This window comes from Anolis sagrei, chromosome 2, assembly GCF_037176765.1.
Source record: "Anolis sagrei isolate rAnoSag1 chromosome 2, rAnoSag1.mat, whole genome shotgun sequence".
NCBI classification, from domain to species: Eukaryota; Metazoa; Chordata; class Lepidosauria; order Squamata; family Dactyloidae; genus Anolis; species Anolis sagrei.
In genome coordinates this window covers 7,956,958-7,978,438 of record NC_090022.1, presented here as the reverse complement: position 1 = coordinate 7,978,438, position 21,481 = coordinate 7,956,958, and the positions used below count along the sequence as shown (strand labels likewise).

The window sequence follows — 21,481 nt, the reverse complement described above, 5'->3', positions numbered from 1 at the left end:
TTTCATGTTCCTTGATTCGTGTTTGGGCAATGCTGCGTTTGGTGGTCCCTATGGAGACTTGTCCACAGCTGCATGGTACACGGTAGACTCCTGCAGAGGCGTCTCTCACAACCACCATGTCAGACTACACAGAGAAGCCATTGAAATACACAAACATGTGGACAATTTCAACAGAAATGAGGAAACCATGAAAATGAACAAGATCTGGCTACCAGTATTAAAAAATCCTAAAATTGCAACAGCAAAAACAGCAGAGCAGAAACAGGCAGGGACATCTAATTACCTTTCAAGAAGAGTTTGCTCCAGACACAGTCAGCCCATTGTATGCTAATCAAGGTGGTCAGTTGAAACATTCACACCTAGCCCAACTGACAAAAGTCCTTTGTCTCACCCTGGTCTTTCCACAGATATATAAACCCATTGTCCTAATTCCAACAGACCTCACTACCTCTGAGGATGCTTGCCATAGATGCAGGCGAAACATCAAGAGAAATGCCTCTAGAACATGGCCATATAGCCCGAAAAAACCCACAAGAACTTAAAGTTATTATTATTATTATTATTATTATTATTATTATTATTATGAGGGTTGAATGAAAAGTAATGCCTCCACCTTCGTAACTCCTCAACAGATGGCAGTACTGGTATGCGGCAGGGACTGGCTTGTTCAGTAGACTCTCTTCTACAGTTCCATTCTGGTGGGAAGCCTTAGCATTGAACGGTTGTGTTGTTAAAAGTGTGAAGTATGGAACCCTGCGCAGATGGACGGTCAATGCGACTTAAGAATCATAGAATCATAGAATCAGCTTAATGGTGGAACATTAGAAAATGTTTACCATTTCCGCTCCCTTGGCAGCCACCTCTCCACCAAAGTCAACATTGACACCAAAATACAACGCCGCCTGAGCTCTGCGAGTGCAGCATTTTTCTGAATGAAGTAGAGTGTTTGAGGACCAGGACATCCGTAGGGAGACCAAGGTGCTTGTTTATAAAGCTATTGTCCTCCCAACCCTGCTATGTGCCTGTGAAACGTGGACTGTCTACAGACATCACATGCAACTCCTGGAACCAGTCCATTAGTGTTGCCTCCTTAAAATCCTGCAAATCTCTTGGGAAAACAAGCAGACAAACGTCAGCGTGCTGGAAGAAGCAAAGACCACCAGCGTTGAAGCGATGGTCCTCCGCCATCAACTCCGCTGGACTGGCCACGTTGTCCAGATGCCATTTCCCAAAGCAGTTGCTCTACTCCAAACTCAAGAATGGAAAACGGAATGTTGGTGGACAGGAAAAGATGAGCTCAAAGCCAACCTTAAAAACTGTGGCATAGACACTGAGAACTGGGAAGCCGTGGCCTGTGAGCGCTCCAGCTGGAGATCAGCTGTGACCAGCAGTGCTGTAGAATTTGAAGAGGCACGAATGGAGGGCGAAAGAGAGAAATGTGCCACAAGGAAGGTGCGTCAAGACAACCTCGACCAACTCCCCCATCTGCGGGAGAAGATGGAGATCAAGAATAGGGCTCCATAGTCACCTACGGACCCACCCTGGAAGATCATCCTACTCAGACAATGAGGGCTCACCTAAGTAAGTAAAGTAAGTGACTATTCTACAGGGAAAAGAACCAGTGAAAATATAAAATTTGTCTAGAAACCCTTGGCCCATTTCTCAAGAGTCAATACTGCTTGATTCATAGATCTTCTCTTTGGAATTCCAGGAGCAGGTGGACACACTGCCTTGTGCTGATTTTCCTTCACCATCACATCATCTAATGGAGGAAGAAGGATTCCCATCAGTGCCTTTGGGACCTGGACAAGATTCGCCTGGCACTGTGGCAAAAAGCGGCCCGGTTACCACTCAGGAGGGCGAATTCTGGGGGAAACACACATGGAAACTCTATGGGGAGGAGATGCTGAGCTTGGACATCCAACAGCAGAGCTTCAGGCAGCTCTGCTATGATGTGGGCAGCAATCCTCGAGAGGTTTGCAGCCGCCTCCACTCTCTCTGCTGCCTGTGGCTGAAGCCCGAGCGACACTCCAAGGCGGAGATGCTGGACCTGGTCATCCTGGAGCAGTTCCTGGCCGTCCTTCCTGCCGAGATGGAGCGCTGGGTCAGGGAATGTGGGGCAGAGACCAGCTCCCAGGCCGTGGCCTTGGCTGAAGGATTCCTCCTGAGTCGGGCCCAAGAGGAGAAGGTGCTTCAGGAAGAAGAGCAACAGGTGAGAGCACTGCATGCTTGTCATTGCAAGGAACTGAGAATGATGGTTGGTCACATCTATCCAAAGAAGGTCTTGGGAAGTTGTGAAATGTTGTGACTATGAGTTATTTTTAGCTGTCTTTCTCTGAGAAATCACTACCAACATTGTGAATTTTGAGGTTCTGGGGTCATGGGCCAGCAAAGTGTGCCCCTGCACCTCTTGCAGGTCACTCTCCTCCTTTGTAATATAACAATTCCTTCTCTAGTTCCTCTTTCCCACCCATCCTCTCATCTCTCCGGTTGCTCTTTCTGGTGCAGGACCTCTCCGTCAAAGAGGACAGGAAGACTCCAAAGGCAGGAAATGCTCCACTTGATGTCCATCAGAAGTCATGGACCGGATGGAACAAGCAAGAGAGCAATAAAAGGATTGCCTCAGAGGGTAAGAATTTATGATGCCTTTGGAAAGTTTTGTTTCCAGTTCCTTAGCTTATGCCAGGCAAGGTGTTTTGGAAGTCAACACCCACAACCCTATATGGTTCTGGCCCAGCGTACCTGTCCGATCGTATCTCCTTCTACGTCCCACCTCGAAGTTTAAGATCTTCTGGGAAGGCTCTGCTCTCGACCTCGCCTCTGTCACATACACACTTGGGCCCCCCCTCTGCTGAGAAGGCTCTGACTCTTGTCCCCACCAACCGTGTGTTGCGAAAGTGGTGGGATTGAGAGCAGGGCCTCTCCTAACGATCTTAAATTTCGTAATGGTTTGTAACAGGTGATACGTTCAAACAGGTAATCTGGACCAGAACTTTTTACATGGTTTATGCCATTCCGTATTCATTATTTCATCATACTGTGTTTATCTGATTATGCGTGTTTCCAAAAGCTTGCTCAAAGATCCAAATTTTTACTCTTTCCAAAAAGTCAGAAGAGAGGGGGCTGGTCTAATATCCCCAGGAAGGGAGTTCCCCAGCTGAGGGGCCACCACTGAGAAGGCCCTGTCTCTCGTCCCTGCCAAATGCGCCTGTGAGGATGGTAGGATCGAGAGCAGGGCCTCCCCAGACGATCTTAAATTCCTGGATGGTTCGTAAGCAGAGATATGTTCAGACGAGTAAGCTGGGCCGGAACCGTTTAGGGCTTTATAGGCTAAAGCCAGCACTTTGAATTGTACTCGGTAGCAAACTGGGAGCCAGTGCAACTAGTGTAACAGTGGAGTTGTATGCTCCCTGAGCGCTGCTGCCGTTAGTAACCTGGCTGCTGCTCACTGGACTATTTGGAGCTTCCGAACAGTCTTCAAAGGCAGCCCCACGTAGAGTGCATTGCTGTTGTTGTTGTTATTCCTGGTTTAAATCATAACCTCCTTTAGGAACCATCTTGGCTTAACAAAGTGTTTTTACTAACCTTTTTTATCTTATGTCTCCTAGAAAATGACCCACAGATATGTCCGTCTTTGTCTCCTGCTTCTGATGCACCGGAAGCAGTTTACGTGAAACTGGAACAGGTATGAATAGAAACAGACTGGGATGAGCCTGCCATCTTCTTATCATGTCCCCTCTCAGCCTTCTCTTCTTCAGGCTAAACATGCCTAGCTCTTTAAGCCGCTCCTCATAGGGCTTGTTCTCCAGACCCTTTCAGATGTGGTTTAGTAACTACTAGCTATTTGTCTCTCTCTTTTCCAGGTGGCCTTTGAGGAGGTGGCTGTGTCTTTCACCGAGGAGGAGTGGGCCCTGCTGGATCTGGGCCAAAGGGCTCTGCACAAGGAGGTCATGGAGGAGAATTATGGGATGGTGTTCTCTCTTGGTAAGAAGCCACAAATGCTTGATATTCGATTGATATTATTAATTATTATTAAACTTTATTTGTACCCCGCTAGCATCTCCCGAAGGACTCGATGCGGCTTACAAATGCCAAGGCCTCAATACACAACACAACAATACACTTAAAGCAAACTAAAAACAATTAAAGCAGTATTAAAACAACAAAACCACAAGCAATAAACAATACATCAACAAGATAAAACTGGGCCTGAGTTGCCCTCGGGCTGAGCATGACAGTATATAAATATAGTAAATAAATAAATATAAATATATAAATAAATTAGAAAATCAGGGAAAAGTAATTTCGATCTGTTTGCATTTTAAACATTTCTTTCATTTTTTTTCATTATCATGTCAGAAGCGAATTGAGGGTACAGTTGTAATGTATTTAGAAACACAAACAAAGTTAAAAACTTGGCATTGTACTAAATGTCCTTTGACCAATAGCTGGCTACTTGGAGTGCCTCTGGTGTCAATGCAAGAAGGTCCTCCATTGTGCATGTGGTGGGGCCCAGGTTGCATTGCAGCAGGTGGTCACTGGTTTGCTCTTCTCCACACTCGCATGTCGTGGATTCCACTTTGTAGCCCCATTTCTTAAGGTTGGCTCTGCATCTCGTGGTGCCAGAGCGCAGTCTGTTCAGTGCCAAGTCGTCCAGTTTTCTGTGTGCCCAGGGGGGAGTCTCTCATTTGGTATCAGCCATTGGTTGAGGTTCTGGGTTTGAGCCTGCCACTTTTGGACTCTCGCTTGCTGAGGTGTTCCAGCGAGTGTCTCTGTAGATCTTAGAAAATTATTTCTTGATTAAAGATCTTAGAAAACTATTTCTTGATAGATGTTAATGTTAATTGTTTTTATAATTTGTTTTAACTTGCATTTTATATTATTTATTTATTTATTTAGAACTTTTATATACCGGTCTTCTCACCTCCAACGAGGGACTCAGGCCGGTTTACAACAAGGGATTCATACACAATGATTTAAAAACATCACATCAATAATACACTAATATAAACACATTAAAGTACTATCATATAATTATATAAAGTACAGTCGTTAGCATAAAAATCACTATTCATCCCCATCCATGCATGTGGTCAAAAGCCATTGCCTCACTCATCAAATGCCAGAGTTTTCACCAACTTTCTAAAGGTCAGGAGAGAAGGGGCAGTTCTAATCTCCAATGGGAGAGAGTTCCAGAGCTGAGGGGCCACCACTGAGAAGGCCCGGTCCCTCGTCCCCACCAGACGCGATTGTGAAGATGGTGGGACCGAGAGCAGGGCCCCTCCAGAAGATCTTAACAACCTTGATGGTTCAAAGGGGAGAATCCGTTCGGACAGGTAAACTGCGCCGGAGTGGTTTAGGGATTTATAGGTCAGCACCAGCACTTTGAATTGTGCTCGGAAGCTAATTGGCAGCCAGTGGAGCTGGCGCAACAGAGGAATAGTATGCTCCCTGTACCCCACTCCTGTTAGCAATCTGGCTGCCGCTCGTTGGACTAGTTGGCGCTTCCGGGCAGTCTTCAGAGGCAACCCCACGTAGAGAGCATTGCGGTAGTCTATACGGGATGTAACCAGAGCGTGGACCACCGTGGCCCACGCTTAAGTTGTGGAGGCATCAAATTGTTGCCAGTTGTGAACTACCCTGAGTCACCTTTGGGCTGAGAGGGGAGGTATATAGTGTAGTAAACAAATAAATAAATAAATCTGAAATATATACAGAAAGTTTTTACTTTGCCAGAGTGTCATCTCTTACTAATTGTGTTTCTTCTTTTGAGATGGTGATAAACTGGAAAGAAAGGATGAAGAAGCCCCACTCGTAGCGTGGTCGGAAAGAGCCAGATCTAAAAAGGGGAACGAAGGGACCCCAGTAACAGAAACAAGAGAGGCAAAGCAGAGCCCACCCCCTTCTTTACAACGAGGCAACATTTGGGAAATCCTTTTCGAAGATGAAATAGGGGAAAGCGAGGAGAGCAGGTGGTGCTTCCGACGCGGGGAATACTTCCGCTGGAGACCAGGCCTGAATGTGGTAGATCATCCAGGGAAGGAAACCCATAAATGCCAGTGGGGCGAAAGCTTCAAATGGACACCACACTTTCAGAAGGGTACGAAACCGTATACCTGCTTGGAGTGTGGGAAAGGCTTTGGTCGGAGCGGGTCCCTCAAGAGACACCAAATCATCCACACGGGAGAGAGACCCTTTGCCTGCCTGGAGTGCGGGAAAGGCTTCAACCAGCACGGAGCCCTCAAGCGGCACCAGATCATCCACAAAGAGGAGAAGCCCCACACGTGCCTGGACTGCGGGAAAGGCTTCGTCGAGAAGCGCAATCTTATTGCGCACCAGCGGCACCACGCGGGGGACGGATGCCAGGGGTTTGGAAACCAGAGCAGCCCCAACGCCGTCTTCCGGACGTACCAGGATGCCCCGGCGGGAGAGAAACCCTACGCCTGCCTGGAGTGTGGGAAGAGCTTCAGCTGGCAGTCCCACCTCGTCCGGCACCAAATCATCCACACTGGAGAGAAACCCTTCAAGTGCCCAATTTGTGACAAAAGGTTCGGCCAGAGATCGAAGCTGAATAAACACCACGCAACGCACACGGGGGAGAAACCCTATAAATGTGCAGAGTGTGGGAAAAGCTACAGCGAGAAGAGGAGCTTTATTGCCCATCAGATGGGTCACACCAGGCATCAATGCTTGGAAGTCAGAACGAGTTACATTCAGGGACCAGGCACAGGATTATTTCCACAGGGGAAGAAGCACCTATGAATGGGAAGTTGAGGGGGAAAAGGAAGGGGCTTGAGGCTGTTAGGAATTGTGGGAGTTGAAGGTCTAAAACACCTGGAGGGCCAAAGTTTGTCCAGGCCTGTTCTATCAACATCTGTTATAGAATTCCAATATACTGATGATAGCGTAGTCTATGCCTATTCAGAAGAAGACCTACAAGCCACTCTAAAGACCTTTGTAGAAGCATACAAGAAGCTCGGCCTCTCATAGAACATTGAGAAAACCAAAATGGTATTTCATTAGGCACCAGCCAATTTCATTAGGCACCAGCCAAGTCCAAAACACCCAGAGGGCTGAAGATTTCCACTCTAGGGAGTTAAATGCTTTGTGAATTGATTCTGACATTTGAAATGACTGATGAAAAGGGACACACAACTTAAGCGGCTGAGGGGGAAATGGAAGGGGTCTGAGGCTGTTAGGAATTGTGGGAGTTGAAGTCCAAAACACCTGGAGAGCCAAAGTTTGCCCATACCTGGATTATATGGTGCAGTTGTCACCTGTAGTGTCTTTCTTTGGGGTTTGAGGTTGCATTGTGTATGGGTTGCTGTGAGGTTTTGGGGCTGTCTGGCCATGTTCTAGCAGCATTCTCTCCTGACGTTTCTCCTGCATCTGTGGCTGGCATCTTCAGAGGTTCTGTTGTCAGTGAGGCAAGTGGAGTGCATATATACCTGTGAAATGTCCAGGGCATGTTAGGAGAGAGTGCTGCTGGAATAGGGCCCTACAACCCGGAAAACCCACAGCAACCCAATGATTCTAGCCATCAAAGCCTTCAACATTACGTTTCACATGTTTTGCTCTAGAACACATCAGCAAAAATGTCTAATGTTGATGTTCTAGAACAGAGCTTTATATTGATGGCACACTTTCAAGGTGTGCATCATTTTACAACACAGTCATTCAGTTTTACTAGGGGCCGCGGTGGCTCAATGGGTTAAACCGTTGAGCTGCTGAGCTTTTTAACCTGAAGGTTGGCAGTTCGAATCTGCGAAGTGAGATGAGCTCCTGCTGTCAGCCCCAGCTCCTGCCAACCCATCGAAACATGCAAATGTGAGTAGATCAATAGGTACTGCCTCAGCAGGAAGGTAAAAGGGTGCCCCATGAAGTCATGCTGGCTACGTGACCAGGAGGTGTCTACGGACAATGCAGGCTCCTCAGCTTGGAAATGGAGGTGAGCACCTCCCCCAGAGCCAGAGATAAGTACCACCTCCAAAGCCGGAGGTGAAAGGGGAAGACTTTGCCTTTCTCTGTGTATTTGTGTTTCAAAAGCATTGAATGTTTGCCTGTGTTTGTGTATATGCTGGAATCCACTTGGGTACAAATACAGTGTTATTACTGTTGTTGTTGTTGTTGTTGTTATTTGAAACACAACAAGATGAGTCCACAGCAGACAAGATCACTCTGCTGGCTGTTGTATTGGATCACATGTCAGACACTTCTCAAGTGTCTAGAACTGTGTGATGTATTGGCGAATAATGCTTGCAGATCCCAGTAAGGTGGCCTTCTGCAGCTGGCAGATGGTAATCTTGTCAGCTCCGATTGTGTTTAAGTGCAGGCCAAGGTCTTGAGGCACTGCACCCAGTGTGCCAATCACCACTGGGACCATCTTGACTGGCTTGTGCCAGAACCTTTGCAGTTCGATCTTTAAATCCTCGTATTGTGTCAGCTTTTCCAGTTGTTTCTCTGCAATCCTGCTGTCGCCTGGGATTGTGACATCAACAATCCATACTTAGTTTTTTAACACGATCGTGAGGTCAGGAGTGTTGTGCTCCAAAGTTCTGTCTCTCTGAATTCGGCAGTCCCAGAGTAGCTTGATGTGTTCATTCTCTGTAACTTTTTCCAGCTTGTGATCCCACCAGTTCTTTGTCGCAGGCAGATGGTGTTTGTGGCACAAGTTCCAATGAATCATCTCAGCAACGGTGTTGTACCTCTGCTTGTAGACTGTCTGCGCAATCTTCTTGCAGCAGCTGAGGATGGGATCTATTGTTTTATCTGCTTCCTTGCAGAGTCCACATTTGGGATCTGTTGTTGACTTTTCAATTCTGGCTTTGATAGCATTGGTTCTAATGGCTTGTTGTTGTTGTTGTTGTTGTTGTTGTTGTTATACTTTATTTGTACCCCGCTACCATCTCACCAAGGGATGCGGTCATGCAGGTAGGCAGGTCCCAAACCGTTTAGACACTATGCTCCTATTGATGCAGGCCAAAATCCCATTGGCTTTTTTTGCCGTCTGTTCTGTCGCCGCTGGAGCCGAAGTGAGGTGCTTTTAAGAAAGGATGTTAGGCTTGCATCCAGCGGGAAGTCAGGGGGCCTGAAAAGAAGCCTTTAGGAAAATTCCCCTTATTAAGCAGTCTTTATTAGGCTTGAGCTTAAGTATAGCAGTTCTTTATTAATGAACAAACAGGCTTAACAGTCTACTAGCTTTTGCAATCTTGTTTACAGGAAACAGGCACTATCTTCAAAAACTTTGCTCAGAAGAAAATTCCCCTTTTTAGCTCCTCTCAGGCTGATGTAATTGCTTATTGGTAATTTATGGATAATGTGTTATATGTTGTATGGGACCACTGCTGTTTCTACTGTTTTTACTGTTTGTGAACCGCTGTGAGTCGCCTTCGGGATTGAGATACAGCAGTATATAAGCAAAGTAAATAAATAATAAATAAATAAACCTGACTGATTTGAGTCTACTACCAGCTGAACTGCATCTCAGAAGCTAGCAGATGTACCAACAGGCCTGTAGTCACTTAGCTGGTTGATGAGCAGAGCTGTTATTCCCTCCGGAAGTCCTCAGGGCTGTAAAGCTTTTTCCCTGGAACCCTTTGGGAATCTGTAGAGGCTCTTAAAACTGTTCTCCCTGGGGAAGTCTTAAGAGACGAAGCCTTTGCACAGGAGGATGTTTGTGTACATCCTCTGCATTGACTTCCTTTTTGAGACTAATTGAAAAATGGCCCTTTCCCTTCAAAAAATCCAGAGAGGGGCAGGACCAGGGAACCTAACTATTATTGACAGGTGGCTTGTCCTATGAATGCAGACTATAAGAGGAAGCCACCCTGCTGCAAAATCCCAAGCCTGGGATTGCAAACCAACATTAAATTCAAAGAAATAAAATTGGAGCCCCTGGAACAGCTGTTTAACTTGTTGTCCATGAGGACTCCAAGACCTTTTTCACACGTACTGCTCTCGAGCCAGACATTGTCCCCCATTCTGTCTCTTTACATTTCATTTTTTTCTGCCTAAGTGGAGTATCTTGCATTTGTCACTGTTGAACTTCATTTTGTTAGTTTTAGCCAACCATCTCTTGGGTCCTCCAGGTGTTTTGGACTACAACTCCCACAATTCCTAACAACCGGTAGGAATTTGAGTATTTTTAAACGGTCTTGCTGCCAAAAAAAAAATAAAAAATCTTAATGAAGTTATAATGCATGATCATAGCAGGCCCTTTAATATGTTCATTCATTCAACAATACCAATACAAAAATAGTTGTGGCAGCAGGCTTCTCTCAGCATCTGCTGCAGTGCTGAATGGACAGCCCTTGCTTTGGAGAGTCAAGCAGCTGCAATGCTTGGTCTTCCAAAGGGTTAAGGCCAAAGAGGCGCCTCTTCCTAGAGAGAACGCACACAGAGAGGGGGGGAGAAAGGTGCCTTTCCCCAAGCCACGGCACTTCCGCTTCCGGCGAGAGGCCTTCAGGAGGAAGGGGAGAGGCCCCTCTGGCTTTGGAGGGGATTCCTTTCCTCTCCAGGGAATCTGGTGAGCCGGGATCTATTGTTGTGGGATCTACTAAGCTGCAGGGAGAGGGAGGGGTGAGGGAGGGGCCTCCTCCCCAGTGGATCCCAGCCAGGGACTGGGAAAGAGGCCTGCTTCTATGGGGCCTCCATTGGGCCTTCCTCTCCCCCATTGCTTTCATGTTTATAGGCTTTCAATTGTAATTTGTAGTGCTTTTATAAAGCTATACTCTGCCTTAAGCCATGAGAGGTGGGTAACAAATAAAACAGAACAACAACAATAATAATGTTGCTAATAATAATGGCTGGCTGGCCATGTTCTGGTAGCATTCTCTCCTGACGTTTCGCCTGCATCTGTGGCTAATGGCATCATCAGAGGTCTGTTAGAAACGACGCAAGTGGAGTGTGTGTGGGTTTGTGTATATATTCGTTTATCCATCAGCCCTGTCCTTTGCAAGTAATTCCACCAACCCGTCTATCTGAGCTCAGAATTGTGCACTACTCAGACCACTAATGGTTGTTAGATGGCTGTTATATTTTGTATTATGTATGGTTGTTTTTAGACTATTGAAAATGTTTTTTATGAATTGTATTGCGTCCTGCTTAGTGTGGCATGAGCAATCTTGATCTACAAGCCGATCATCTTTGAAGCAACCTTAGAAGAAGTGATTGGGTGCTTTTCTGAAGAGAAGTAAACCTTGCCACATCTGGACCAGAGCACCCTTCACAAGCGAATCATGGAAGAAGAAGAGGATGTAATGGTGGTCCCTCTCGGTAAGCCTTCCATGTACTTCATAAGGATTAATTTGCAAGTGGGAGAAGATGTTTCCCTTACTTTGACAGGTGTCTCCCACTTATCCAACAGCTTAGGGACCAGAGTGCTGTCCAAAACCAGAAATTGTTAATATGAGGAACACTACTCATGTTTTTGCTTTAATTTGAGTATTGGTTTATTTCAGATATTTGTACCCTGGCCTTCTCAAACCCCCCCCCCCCCCTTTGGGGGGACAACTCCAGCCAGCAACAATTTGATGCCTCCAATGTACACATAATAAAATTCATAATATAATCCAATAATTACATACATTTAAAACATTAAATCACATTAATTAATTAATGAAAATCTGTTTCAATAACAGCCTGGTGGCCTTATCTGACCCAAATTCTGTAGTTAGAGACTAGTTAGATTTTAGTTTGACTTTCTTTTAATTCAGTTTCTCTTTTAAACTGGCTGAATTTTAACTGTATTTTTATTTTAAAAAATGACAAGAGAGTTCTCCATGCATCGAATATTCTGTGCCTGACAGTAGGGGTTAGGCTGGGTGACCCTTGTGGTCTCTTTATGATTGTGTGCTTCATGTTCTACCTGCTATAACTAACAGAGACAGACTCAGACAAATGCAAGATACTCCATTTAGGCAGAAAAATGAAATGCAAAGATACAGAATGGGAGACGATGCGTGGCTCGACAGCAGTACAGTACGTGTGAAAAAGACCTTGGAGTCCTCGTGGACAACAAGTTAAACATGAGCCAACAATGTGATGCAGCGGTGAAAAAAACCAACGGGATTTTGGCCTGCATCAATAGGAGTCTAGTGTCTAGATCCAGGGAAGCCATTCTCCCCATTCTCTATTCTGCTTTGGTTAGACCAAACCTGGAATCACATTGTGTTAAATTCTGGGCAGTGCAGTTTAAGGGAGATGTCTACTCTAAGCTGGAATGTGTCCAGAGGAGGGTGACTCAAAGGATCAAGGGTCTGGAGAACAAGCCCTATGAGGAGCGGCTTAAAGAACTGGGCATGTTTAGGCTGCAGAAGAGAAGGCTGAGAGAAGACATGATAGCCATGTATAAATATGTGAGGAGAAGTCATAGGGAGGAGGGAGCAAGCTTCCTTTCTGTTTCTCCGGAGACTAGGACTCAATGGAACTATGTCTTCAAATGACAGGAAAGGAGATTCCACCTGAACATTAGGAAGAACTTCCTAACTGTGAGAGCTGTTCAGCAGTGGCACTCTCTCTCTGCCCCAGAGTGTGGTAAAGGGAGGCTTCTCTTTTGGAGGCTTTGAAACAGAGGCTGGATGGCCATCTGTCAGGGGTGCTTTGAATGCAATTTTCCTGCTTCTTGGCAGAATAGGGTTGGACTGGATGGCCCACCAGGTCTCTTCCAAATCTAGGATTCTATGATTGTATGATGTCTCCTTCTTTCCAGGTACAGATACTGACTGCCATCTTGACCAAGAAGCAGAGTCGACTTCGCCCACAGGAGCGGAGCTGAGTTCCAGCTCTCTGGATACAGGTAGCTTCCCCAATCTCTTAATGCTTGACTAGCCCTGGCGCACGGACCCTGCATTATCCAACTTAAAATCATTGAGTGGTTTGAACAAAAGGAATCACCTCTTTCAGGCCCAGAGCAGAGGGAAAGAAAAGGAACAAAGTGGATTGGATGGTGCTAGGCGAGAGATTGGCTGTGGCTAGGTAAAGTGGCCCTTTGTGATGTCACTATGAAAGAAAGGGAGGGAGGTGTTTTGGCTTCTGCTAGGTGACGTGTATGAGGGGAAGGGAGCAATTTATTTATTATTTGCCACATTTATAGGAGGAGGGAATTTATAGGTAGAAAGGAGGAAAGAAATAGAAAAAGAGAGAAGAGAAAGAAAGAAAGAATTGGAGTAAGGTGTATGAGGGAAAGCAAGGAAAGAAGGAAGGAAAGGAAGAATAAAAAACACACACATCAATGCTATCTCTTTCATAGGAGGCTTTTCTTTATAGCAAAATAATATGGTTGTACTATTTACAAGAACAAGGTTTCCATAACACAGATAAAATTCTTTATACTTCCTTCTTTGCTTCCACGCTGGGCTTCTTTCTCATGCAGATAAACAGGTTCGCTCTCACAGAGCCTCCTCTCATATAGAAGTTACATAGGAGCTTCACACAGTAGCTTTGCACATAGCAGCCTTCACATTGGAGCTTCACACACAATGGCCTTCAACCTGGGGCTTCTCTCACAGAAGCTTCTCACACCAGGCCTTCTCATACTGAGGCCTACCTCACATTGATTCCTACTAACACTGAGGCCCTTTATCCCACTGAGGCGTTCTCTCACACTAAAGGTCTCTCAGACTGAGGCCTTTTCTCCACTGAGGCGAACTAACACTGAGGCTTTCTCACACTGAGGTCTGCTAACGCACTGAGGCCCTTCTTCTACAGACTGAGGCTACTAAGCTACAGGCACACCTGCTTATATTGAACTGCAGCTTTTGCTGAGTCATTGTATCCATTTAACCTTTCCAGTGCTTGACTCACATTTTTGTAATTAAAAATACCTATTTAATTTTAAATATTTCTGACAGTTTGACTCCACTTTAACAGCCATTGCTCAATGCTATGGAATCCTGGGATTTGTAGTTTGGCGATACACCAGGTCTCTTTGGCAGGGAAGGCTACAGACATTGTAAAACTACAACTTTCGAGTTCCATAACATTGAGCCACGGAAGTTAAAATGATGTTAATGAATTAATTCAGCAGTGTAGGTACACCTAAAGACCAATGGGAATTGCAGGTACCAAAACATCATGTGACTAGGGTTAAAAAACAGATACATCTCCTGAATTTTTAATATTAATGCAGAAGAGAGAATTGTGGCTTGTTACCTGGATACATGACCAGTATTAGCTACCACAATTCCTTCTAAACATCCTTTAAAGATAGAGAGACTTTATCTGCTCCATTGCTGGGCTTCGCCTCATGTAAGCCACGCTGAGTCCCCTCTGGGGAGATGGTGGTGGAGTATAAATAAAGTATTATTATTATTACTAGCCGTCCCCTGCCACGCATTGCTGTGGCCCACTCTGGTGGTCATGAAGGTTCTGTTTGGGAGGTTTGGCCCAATTCTATCATTGGTGGGGTTCAGAATGCTCTGTGATTGTAGGTGAACTACAAATCCTAGCAACTACAACTCCCAAATGTCAAGATTCTATTTTCCCCAAATTCCACCAGTGTTCACATTTGGGCATATTGAGTATTTGTGTAGAGTTTGATCCAGACCCATCATTGTTTGAGTCCACAGTGCTCTCTGGATGTAGGTGAACTACAACTCCAAAACCAAAGGACACTGCCCACCAAAGCCTTCCAATATTTTCTGTTGGTCATGGGAGAACTGTGTGCCAAGTTTGGTTCAATTCCATCGTTGGTGGGGTTCAGAATGCTCTTTGATTGCAGGTGAGCTATAAATCCCAGCAACTACAAATCCCAAATGACAAAATCAATTTTTTTTTGAGTGAAGGACATACATTGGGTTGTTAGGTGTCTTGTGTCCAAATTTGGCGACAATTCGCCCAGTGGTTTTTGAGTTCTGTTAATCCCCCAAACGAACATTACATTTTTATTTATATAGATTATTATTATTATGACTAGCCATCCCCTGGCACGCGTTGCTGTGGCCCACATGGGGGTTCCGTGTGGGAGACCTGGCCCAATTCTATCGTTGGTGGGGTTCAGAATACTCTGTGATTTTAGGTGAACTATAAATACCAGCAACTACAACTCCCAAATGACAAAATCAATATTTTTGAGTGAAGGACATACATTGGTTTGTTAGGTGTCTTGTGTCCAAATTTGGTGTCAATTCGCCCAGTGGTTTTTGAGTTCTGTTAATCCCCCAAACGAACATTACATTTTTATTTATATAGATTATTATTATTATGACTAGCCATCCCCTGGCACGCGTTGCTGTGGCCCACATGGGGGTTCCGTGTGGGAGACCTGGCCCAATTCTATCGTTGGTGGGGTTCAGAATACTCTGTGATTTTAGGTGAACTATAAATACCAGCAACTACAACTCCCAAATGACAAAATCAATATTTTTGAGTGAAGGACATACATTGGTTTGTTAGGTGTCTTGTGTCCAAATTTAGTGGCAATTCGCCCAATGGTTTTTGAGTTCTGTTAATCCCACAAACGAACATTACATTTTTATTTATATAGATTATTATTATTATTACTAGCCGTCCCCTGGCACGCGTTGCTGGGGCCCACATGGGGGTTCTGTGTGGGAGGCTTGGCCCAATTCTATCGTTGGTGGGGTTCAGAATGCTCTTTGATTGTAGGTGAACTATAAATCTCAGCAACTACAACTCCCAAATGACAAAATCAATTTTTTTGAGTGAAGGACATACATTGGGTTGTTAGGTGTCGTGTCCAAATTTGGCGGCAATTCGTCCAGTGGTTTTTGAGTTCTGTTAATCCCACAAACGAACATTACATTTTTATTTATATAGATGATGATGATGATTATCTGGCAACTCTATTTACATTCCTGGTTTACTACTTGACAAGAGTCCTGCTTTTGCTTACTTTTTCCTTCTGCCATCCTTAATGAGAGTCCATTCTTTTCACAGGGGAGAAGCCTGATGATGGCTTGGAAAGCGGAGCGGTCTTGGGCGATGGATTCACCATCGTTACCCACCAAATTGCTTACCCGGAAGAGAAGCCCTACAAGTGCGAGGAGTGCGGGAAGAGCTTCAACCAGCGTTCGCACCTCAAGAGGCACCACATTGTTCACACGGGAGAGAAGCCCTTCAAATGCCAGGAGTGTGGGCGAGCCTTCACCGAGAAGAGGAACCTCACGGCGCACCTGATGAACCACACCGGAGAGAAGCCGTACAAGTGCCAGACGTGCGGGAAGAGCTTCAGCCAGCCCTCCCACCTCAAGCGGCACGAAATGATCCACTCGGGGGTGAAGCCCTTCAAATGCGAGGAGTGTGGGAAGGGCTTCTCTGAGAAGAGGGACCTCGTGGACCACCGGATGAACCACACCGGGAACAAACCCTTCAAGTGTGACAAGTGCGGGAAGAGCTTCACCCGGAAGACCATCTTCAGCTCGCACCAAACGACCCACACCGGAGAGAAACCCTATAAATGCAAGGAGTGCGGGAAGGGCTTCAGCTACAGCTCCGGCCTCATTTTGCATCAAGTCAAGCACACCGGGGAGAAGCCCTACAAATGCAAGGAGTGCGGCAAGAGCTTCAACAACCAGTCCAACCTCAAGCGGCACCAAACCATCCACGCCTGGGAGAACCCCTACAAGTGCCAGGAGTGTGGCAAGAGCTTCATGGAGGAGAAGAGCCTCAACGCCCACCAGATCAACCACACGGGGAACAAGCCCTACATCTGCCTGGAGTGCGGGAAGACCTTCAGCCAGAAGTCAACCCTCAACGCGCACATCCTGATCCACACCGGCGCGAAACCCTTCAAGTGCCTGGAGTGCGGGAAGAGCTTTAACCAGAGGTCCAACCTCAACAGACACCAGATGATCCACTCGGGGGAGAAATCCTATACCTGCTTTGTGTGCGGAAAGTGCTACGCGGAGAAGACCCTCCTGATTTTGCACCAGAAGAAACACGCTGGGGTTTAAGCGATAGGAAAGGAGATTCCACCTGAACATTGGGAAGAACTTCCTGACTGTTCAACAGTGGAGTGTGGTGGAAGCTCCACCCTTGGAAGCTTTTCAGCAGAAGCTGGTTGGACATCTATCAGGGGAGCTTTGATTGTGCTTTTCCTGCATGGCAGGGAGTTGGACTAGATGGACCATTGCTCTTGTATTTCTGTGATTCTAAAGGTCTCACATGTGGACAGAGCTTCAAAGCTGGGTGACATAAGCATCCATTTGGTCAGGTCCTCCGCATTTATGAATTTAGCTTCTTGGCAGGGGGTTGGACTGGATGGCCCACAAGATCTCTTCCAACTCTATGATTCTCTGGTTTGGATATATGTGGATTTGATTAATGTGTTCTCTCTGGGTCCCTTAGGACAACTCTATGAAGAGTTTCCATCAGAGGTTGACCATAGAGTCAGCCTGGTGAATTTAGAGATGCGTAGAAAGGTTGAGAAGAGACATGACAGCCATGACTGTGAGAGTTGTTCAGCAGTGGAACTCTCTGCCCCGGAGTGTGGTGTAGGCTCCTTCTATGGAGGCTTTTAAACAGAAACAGAGGCTGGATGGCCATCTGTTGGGGGTGCTTTGAATGTGATTGTCCTGCTTCTTGGCAGAATGGGGTTGGACTGGATGGCCCATGAGATCTCTTCCAACTCTATGATTCTAGATTATATTATTCTATTATGGAAAGGATGTCATATATAAGAATATGAGGGCAAGTCATAGGGAGGAGGGAGCAGGCTTGTTTACTGCTGCCCTGGAGACTAGGACACAGTGGAGCAATGGCTTCAAACTACAGGAAAGGAGATTCCACCTGAACATTAGGAAGAACTTCCTGACTGAAAGAAGAGCTGTTCAACAGTGGAGTGTGGTGGAAGCTCCACCCTTGGAAGCTTTTCAACAGAGGCTGGATGGACATCTGTCAGGGGAGCTTTGATTGTGCTTTTCTGGCGTCCAGATACGTTGTTGGTTGAGTTTAGTGCTCTCTGGATTAGGGTGAACTACAACTCCCTTTCAGAAACACCTGTCAGTATTCACAGTTGGCCATGTTGGGTCTGTGTGCCAAATCTGGTCCAGATCCGTCATTGGTGGGATTCAGAGGTCTCACTGAATACAGGTGAACTATAACTCCCAGAGTTAAAGATCTATCACCCCAAATCCACCAGTAGTCCCAGTCAGCCATGTTGAATTTGTGTGCCACGTTTGGCCCAGATCCATTATCAGATGGGTTCAGTGTTCTCTGAATACAGGTGAACTATAACTCCTGGATGTCAAGGTCAATCACCCCCAAACCCTGTCAGTATGCAAAGTTGACTGTGTTGGTTCTGTCCCAAGCTAGTTCCAGGTCCATTGTTGGCAGTGTTCAGATTGCAGGTGAACTATACATCCCAGTCCTTATAACTCCTATAAATCATGGTGAATTCTCCCCAAACCTCTCTCTCTAGTATGTTCAGTTGCTGTGTGCCATAGAAGAGAACAGGGAAGGGGTAAGGGAGAGGCACTGGGTGGGGTCATGCAAATTCCACACCAATGGAGATAGAAAGGAACACTGGGATGTGGCTCGCTGTAACCTGCAATGTCTTTGGAGGGAGGACTTTGGTGGCTCCTCAGCACTGTGGGTTAAAGCAGTTTGTGAAGGCTGGAGGCTGTCTGTGTAAATGGACACCTCCGCCACATGCACACATACAGATTTTCACTTCTATTATGTGTATAGATGAAAAACAATGTTTATTTTAATTTGTGGTTTTTCTATTTCCATGAAGATCCCGTGCCCCTAATTGAAGGAAATGGGGATATCCTGCAGTATATGTCCGAAAAGGAAAACACACAAACAACAAGTGACTCCTCTGCTTCTGTATGTATTGTCTGCAGTCTAAAATAATTAATTTCATGGAGCAAATAATTCTCCACTCAGTATATTTTAAGTAGACCAGTTTATATTAATGCCAAACATGCAATGCAAGCTTTTTAAAATGAGTTCAGATGATATGGCCATGCACTGTTCAGTCTCTTTCTTATGGAACGTTTCCTGCATCTTGTTTTATTCTACCAAACTGAAATATTTGTATGTCCTTTGCTCAAGTATGATGGTTGAGAGACGTGCCGTGGTCTTGTAAGACCTCTTTGCAACAAGGCTTGGTGCTTGAAGTCTCAAAAGTTCAAGGGTAGGAATGGCGTAGCCCTCTAGATGTGGGCCGGTAATTCCCAGCATGCTTTGGCTCTGCTTCTTCAGGCTCCTGGGAGTTGTAGTTCCTCAACACTTGAACGGATAATGGAGTTGCCACTTTTGGAGTTCTCTAGTAATTTCTATGGATGTGGCCCCTTGGGCTCTTTTCTCAGGTCCTCCTCTCAACATCCTATCCTTTTTTCTCTTTTCTCCCTCCTTCCATCCCTCCCTCTTTGTCCTTCCATCCTTCCTTCCCTCTTTTCCATCCATCCATCTTTCCCTACCACCCTTTTATCCTCCCTTCCTTCCCTCTCCCTCTCCCTCCATTCCTTTCCACTCTTTCATCCTTCCTTCTCTGCTTCTTCCTCCTTCCCTTCCTTCCTTCCTTCCCTCTTTTCTCCCTCCTTCCCTCTCTCTTTCTCCTTCCATCCTTCCCTTCCTCCCTTTCGTCCTCCCTCCCTCCCTTCTCTCTTTTATTCCTCTTTCCCTTCCTTCCATCCTTCCCTTCCACCCTTTTCTCCTTCCTTCCTTCCCTTTTGTCTTCCCTTCCCTCTGTCCTCCCTTTCTCCCTCCCTCCATTTCCTTCCACCCTTTCATCCTTCCTTCCTTCTTTTTCCTTCTGCCTTCTCTTCCTTCTTCCCATCCTTCCCTTCCATCCTTTTGTCTTTCCGTCTTTCCTTCCTTCCCTTCTCCCCTCTCTCCCTCTTTCTCCTTCCTTGTCCTTTCTTCCTTCTCTCTCTCTTTCCTCCGTCCCTCCCTCCCTTCCATCTTTCCCATTCTCCTTCCTCCCCTTTTGTTTTCCCTTCCTTCTCTCTTTCCTTTCTCCCTCCCTCCATTCCTTTCCACCCTTTCATTCTTCCTTCCTTCTGTTTCCTTCCTCCCATTCTTACCTTACAGCCTTTTGTCCTTCCTTCCCTCTTTCCTCCCTCCTTCCCCCTATCTTTCTCCTTCTATCCTTCCCTTCCTTCCTTCTCCTTTTCCTTCCTTCTTTCCTTCTGTCCATTTTTCCTTCCTTCCCTCTTTCCTCCCTCCTTCCCCCTATCTTTCTCCTTCTATCCTTCCCTTCCTTCCTTCTCCTTTTCCTTCCTTCTTTCCTTCCGTGCATTTTTCCTTCCTTCCCTCTTTTCTCCCTCCTTCCCTTTCTTCTTTCTTTTCTTTCCTTCCCTCACTCCCTCTTCCCTACCTCCTTCCCTCTCTCCCTCTTTCTCCTTCCATCCTTCCTCTATTTTGTCCTTCCTTCCTTCTCTCTTTCCTTCCTCTTTCCCTTCCTTCCTTCCATCACTGGGCAGCCAGTCCTCCTAGCAGGGAATGCTAGCCTGTGGCCCCCAAGCTAGAAAGTTGGCCTAGTCCTGGAGGACCTAAAAGTTCCTACAGAGAACCTTTTAATCAAATCCGCAGAAGTCACTCTCGCAGATGTGGAAGGCCGACTGTAATCTCTATACGCACCCTTGACTTATCTTTTGCCTCCTTTTTTGTAGTTTTCCATGTTTGTTTTTCATGCTAGTTGAGTGATTTGTGTGTTTCCTCATTTCCTCACTTTTGTAATCTTTTAACATTATGAACCTAGTATTCTTAAAATAATGAAAATAGCTTGGAAACCCATGTACTTGTTTGATGTCTGGGGAAATTTTGAGTCCAAAGATCTGGGCAAAATCTGGCTCTATGAACCAGTGGCAGCTGGAGATGACTGTCGAAGGCTTCATCAACCTGGGTGTTCCTCTACGACAGGCATAGGCAAACTTTGGCCCTCTGTGTGTTTTGGACTTCAACTCCCATAATTCCTAACAGCCTTAGGAATTATGGGAGTTGAAGTCCAAAACACACAGAGGGCTGAAGTTTCCTCATGATTGCTCTACAAAGTGAAGTGTCAAAGTATTTTGATGAGTCCAAGAGAAGCTGGAGAGCATGTATGAGTGATATTTAGAATTGGAAGGGTTACAACAGTCATCTAGTCCAATCCCATTCTCTGAAGCTCTGAAGATCACCTGGGAAGGAATCCCACTGGAGCATTGCAGAGCACCCAAATACCTGGGAGTCACTCTGGACCGTGCTCTTACCTACAAGAAGCACTGCCTAAATATCAAGCAAAAAGTGGGTGCCAGAAACAATATCATACGAAAGCTGACCGGCACAACCTGGGGATCACAACCAGATACAGTGAAGACATCTGCCCTTGCGCTATGCTACTCTGCTGCTGAGTATGCATGCCCAGTGTGGAACACATCTCACCACACTAAAACAGTGGATGTGGCTCTTAATGAGACATGGTGCATTATCACGGGGTGTCTGCGCCCTACACCACTAGAGAAATTACACTGCTTAGCCGGTATTGCACCACCTGACATCCACCGGGAAGTAGCAGCCAATAGTGAAAGGACCA

The 21,481-nt window shown here is 45.9% G+C and overlaps 1 protein-coding gene across 1 annotated transcript in view; it reads left to right on the top strand.

Annotated features, from left to right (window-relative positions):
• Nucleotides 1-10,252: 10,252 nt before the first annotated feature.
• LOC132765795 (zinc finger protein 721-like) overlaps nucleotides 10,253-21,481 on the top strand; it is a 33,900-nt gene continuing 22,671 nt past the window's right edge. Inside the window, exons 1-4 of the mRNA XM_067463333.1 lie at nucleotides 10,253-10,525; nucleotides 11,108-11,274; nucleotides 12,710-12,796; nucleotides 15,898-16,907. Coding sequence (XP_067319434.1) covers nucleotides 11,238-11,274; nucleotides 12,710-12,796; nucleotides 15,898-16,907 — 1,134 coding nt within the window. The 5' untranslated portion in view covers nucleotides 10,253-10,525; nucleotides 11,108-11,237. The remainder of the gene's footprint in view (nucleotides 10,526-11,107; nucleotides 11,275-12,709; nucleotides 12,797-15,897; nucleotides 16,908-21,481) is intronic.